The following is a 4092-nucleotide window of genomic DNA, read 5'->3' as shown; positions in this document are numbered from 1 at the left end:
GGGGCGGAGGGGAGTTTAGTGCAATGTTTTGAAGTTCTGCATAATTTCTTCTTGTAACATATCATGTTGATCAAAGTCATGGGAAATATGATTTCTTCCATGTTCGCCAACTGACAATGACTGACAAGACCATTTTTTTACTATAAATTTCTTGTAGGGATTCGTCCGAGGAGTCAGAAGACGACGAAGCGACCCTCAGCGTTGGAAAAGCGGACAATTTAAAAAAGGTATGACTCTGGCAAAATACGTTTCCACTCTCCGTTCTGCTGTTTTAAGGTTTCCCCTGCTCAATGACACCGATCACCAACCGATCGCCCGACACGTCGCCTAAAAAACAAACGCTCTCAATCTGGCTAGCGAACAGAACCGGACAGAATCGAACAGAACCGGTCCAAACCGAACCGCTCAGAACCGGTCGGGCCAATAGGCACTGGGTATTACTACAGGAAAGGCCAAAGCAGCCAGAGCCAATAAAATGTCGGCTCGACGAATTCCAAAGCAAACGAGCGAAAGAGACCTATATTTCTAAGCAAGGGCAACCCCCCGCCCCACCCCCGGGGCGGTGCCATTGACTGAAGTGTCTTTAGGCCATTCCCAAAGTAGTCACATTTTTCGTTCTAATGCACAGTAGAATTGTAAATGGGCTGATCCAACAATGCCATGCTCTTAAATGTGCCTGAACTATAACAGGGAACTACTGCTTTTTCTTTCCTCATCCTTACTATCGTCATTTTCCTCTTGTTCTTTTGTATGTTTGTCACGCTCTTGTGACCCGCTCTTTCCGGGGTGCCTTGATAGTCGAAGCAGACTTTGTGTTGTTGAAGCTAAAGAGGCGAGCGGAGAAAGTCTGCTTCCCTGAAATGACTTCTCTGTTGACATCCACCCCTTGGCGCCCATATGACCTTATGCAGTTGCGAGCGCAGTAAAATCCTCTACTAAAACTATACTAAGCAAGGGCATTATTCCCCAACACGACGGGGCTACACCTCACTTAGTAAATCTATCAACAGATTGTGTCTATTGGTGTGGCTAGATGTAACCCCACGTCCTCCTCATAATCCTGACTTTGCTCCCTCAGACTCTTGTTGGCGCTCATATGACCTTATGCAGTTGCGAGCGCCGTAAAAACTCTACTAAAACTTTAAAAAAACTAAAGACTTTTGTTGTTTTAGGCCTGCATACTGTATCGATATTTGTCTTGAAAGCGGTTCATGGAAGATGGTGATCTCGAAGGACAGGTTTGAATATTACAGCATTCCATGGACCATCGTAATCTGTTCCGTTAGGCACATATGGTGTGAAGAGTCGATGCAAATACTTAGATCTTAAATAGCACTATGTTGATAAGAAGCTACATTGGTCGCTTTTAAGCGCAAGGGGACTATCCCTAGGAAAGCTGTTTTGAGAAAATCGAAGGTAAAGTTTTTTGGAGCCTTGTTCAGTTTCTTTGAAAGACAAGGATAGTTTTCTTTATAACCAAACAAATATACACACCAATGAAACCAAACTTCTTCTTTAGGTAGTGCAATGCTCACTTTTGGTATAGGTCAAGATTTCTGGAAACCCCCGACATCTGGGTTAGCCCGCTTGTCCTTAAAAGCGACCAATTGGGGAGCTGCATGTTGTATTAATGTTATCTATGTAAAATTATTTGTCGGTGATCATTTTGACTTTACTTTTCTGACACCCGTTGCATTTGTTTCAGTACATGTATTTTCACAATCCTCATCCTGTTTCTTGTCTGATGTAACCCCTTAATGTTGCAGGGGGTGGTTGACGGGTGCTCTTGTGTGGTTTGCTCCTTCTTTCCTATCAAACATTTATCGTCCTTATCTCTCCTCCTTCTTTTTTTCTGTTCGTTACTCTCTTGTAACGCCTCTAATCTTCGGCACTTATATGACTTTATTGTCTTGCAAGTGCCGTAAAACTCTTTCTAAAACAAAAGAAAATTGTCTATCGGTGATTATTTTGACTTCACTTTTCGGACACCCGTTGTATTTGTTTTAAGTACATGTATTTCCACAATAATTCTCCCTCGTTTCTTGTCTAATGTAACCCCCTAATGTCGCAGACGTTCAGTATAATATTTTACACTACGTCTTCCAACAGAGAAAACAAAGCAAGGCAACCAAGAAGTCTCTCGCTGTGAATGTGGACCATGGCAAGAAGACGTCTATCGCCCGGGGCAAGATCAAGACAGAGAGATCTTCGGTCTTCACGAACAAAGCGTAAAAATTATAAAATTTTGTTTTAAGTTCAAGGCAATACATTAGCGTGTAACTTCTAAATGGTAAATGGTTAATGGTATACGTTTAACGCCCCTATTCACACTGTTAGGTTATTTAAGAGGCGGGACCTCCTAGTTTAAGGTCCATCTCCGAAAGGACCGAGCCAAGTGGGAAATTCGTGTAAAGTGTCTTTCCCAAGGACACAAAGTCGGACCGAGCTGATGCTCGAACCCCCGAACCCACAATCTCAAGATTACGAGTCCGGTAGCCTCACCACTAGGCTACCGACGCCACCTCAAGATGGATGATTACAAAGAAAGATTAATCGAGTTATTCCGAGCAAAGCCTTTACTCTGGGACCCACGTGATCCTGACTACATACAAAGACAAAGATCAAAGGTCGCACGTTTGGGAAAACCTTTCCAAAATTCTGACGGAAAAAGAGTACTTCATCAGGATTATCAACGAGATGCTGAGATGCCCGGTGGAATTTTCCTTTGGATTCTGAGAGCAAAAAATGCTCTCGGCACTATATTCTGCTCCGTCCCTTCCGCTTCCTTCTTCAGAGGAACAGCAAAATCAGCAATAAATTCTCTTCGTCGGATGCTTCCGTCTTCTTGAATGCATCACACAGACTGGCGTGTGACTCGTATGAGGCGTAAAGCATGAGCCCTTGTTGCTCAGTGGGCCGTGAAGCATGTACAGTTATCCGCTAAATTTTCAACGACAAAAGGCGACATTCACTTGGATGTTCATCAACCTTTTCTCGTAATTATCGTGGGCCTGAACTCTTCCACAGAAGGTTTGCCCTCCAAATACATTGTCGTTGGTTAAATATTAGAATTACGCTTAGATCTGTATTTTTTTCCTTTGTCGCCGTGCTTATCATTACTTATTCTATCAGTCATGGTTTTTCCGCAACACATTTATGCAAATGCCTCATTTATGTGCCCCTGTCTTTTCTTGCGACTTTCTGGTTTGTTTTCTTAATTTTTATTTTTCAGGGGGGGGGGGGGGGGTATTTTTCCCGTCAGGCATTTTCATTGAACACTCAACCCCCAGTTTTGCATTGATTTGCTCACTTACTTAAACAGTTATCGTGGGTGGCTGGCTCCTTCTTTTTTGTGTTTGTTCCTCTTGTGTAACACCTCTAATCTTCGGCACTTATATGGAAAACATTTACTAAAACTAATAACAGTTATAATTTTGTTTCAACATTATCATCATCAATTCATTTTCCCATGACGGCGGCCTGTTGATCTCACCAAACCCTGCTCGTTCTTGTCACGTGAATCTAGCGTACTCTCTTCACCAGAAACGTGGAGACAGCTGCTGCCAAGCCTGTTGCGATAGTTGTTTCGCCTGCACTGACCGGGAAGATGCACAAGGAAAAACCGTCGGCTCCCCGTAAAAAGTCCAAAGCCCATGTGAAGCCACTGAACATCCCACCCGTGGTATTCACGTTAGTAGAAAGCGATGGAGAAAACATCGAGGAAAAGACGATGGAAAGTGTTGGACCTGAAGTGGGTGATACTGAAAAAGAAAAAGTAGACGAGCAGAAGAGGAGGGACAGTTCAATGCAGGACAAAGGACAGTCTCTCAAGCATGAAGAAACGGAGGATGAGAAAGAGGAGTTGGAGGAGGGGGAGGAGGTGAAAGAGAAGGAGGAGAAGGAGAAGGAGGTGGAGGAGGAGGAAGGGAAAGAGGAGAAGGAGAAGGAGGTTGAGGAGGAGGAAGGGAAAGAGGAGAAGGAGAAGGAGGAGAAGGGGAAGGAGGTGGAGGAGGAGGAAGGGAAAGAGGAGAAGGAGAAGGAGGTTGAGGAGGAGGAAGGGAAAGAGGAGAAGGAGAAGGAGGTTGAGGAGGA

General features: G+C 44.0%; 1 protein-coding gene across 1 annotated transcript in view; it reads left to right on the top strand.

Annotated features, from left to right (window-relative positions):
- LOC101856689 (DNA ligase 1) overlaps positions 1-3989 on the top strand; it is a gene marked incomplete at its 3' end in the record, with an annotated part of 9571 nt that extends 5582 nt beyond the window's left edge. The window contains 3 exon segments of the mRNA XM_013087822.1: positions 158-227; positions 2110-2228; positions 3544-3989. Of these exon segments, the coding sequence (XP_012943276.1) occupies positions 158-227; positions 2110-2228; positions 3544-3989 (635 nt within the window).
- Positions 3990-4092: the final 103 nt, after the last annotated feature.

Source organism: Aplysia californica, unplaced genomic scaffold (genome assembly GCF_000002075.1).
Source record: "Aplysia californica isolate F4 #8 unplaced genomic scaffold, AplCal3.0 scaffold00643, whole genome shotgun sequence".
Taxonomy (NCBI): Eukaryota; Metazoa; Mollusca; class Gastropoda; order Aplysiida; family Aplysiidae; genus Aplysia; species Aplysia californica.
Note: the sequence above shows the minus strand (reverse complement) of the source record. Positions and strands in the feature narration are given on the sequence as shown.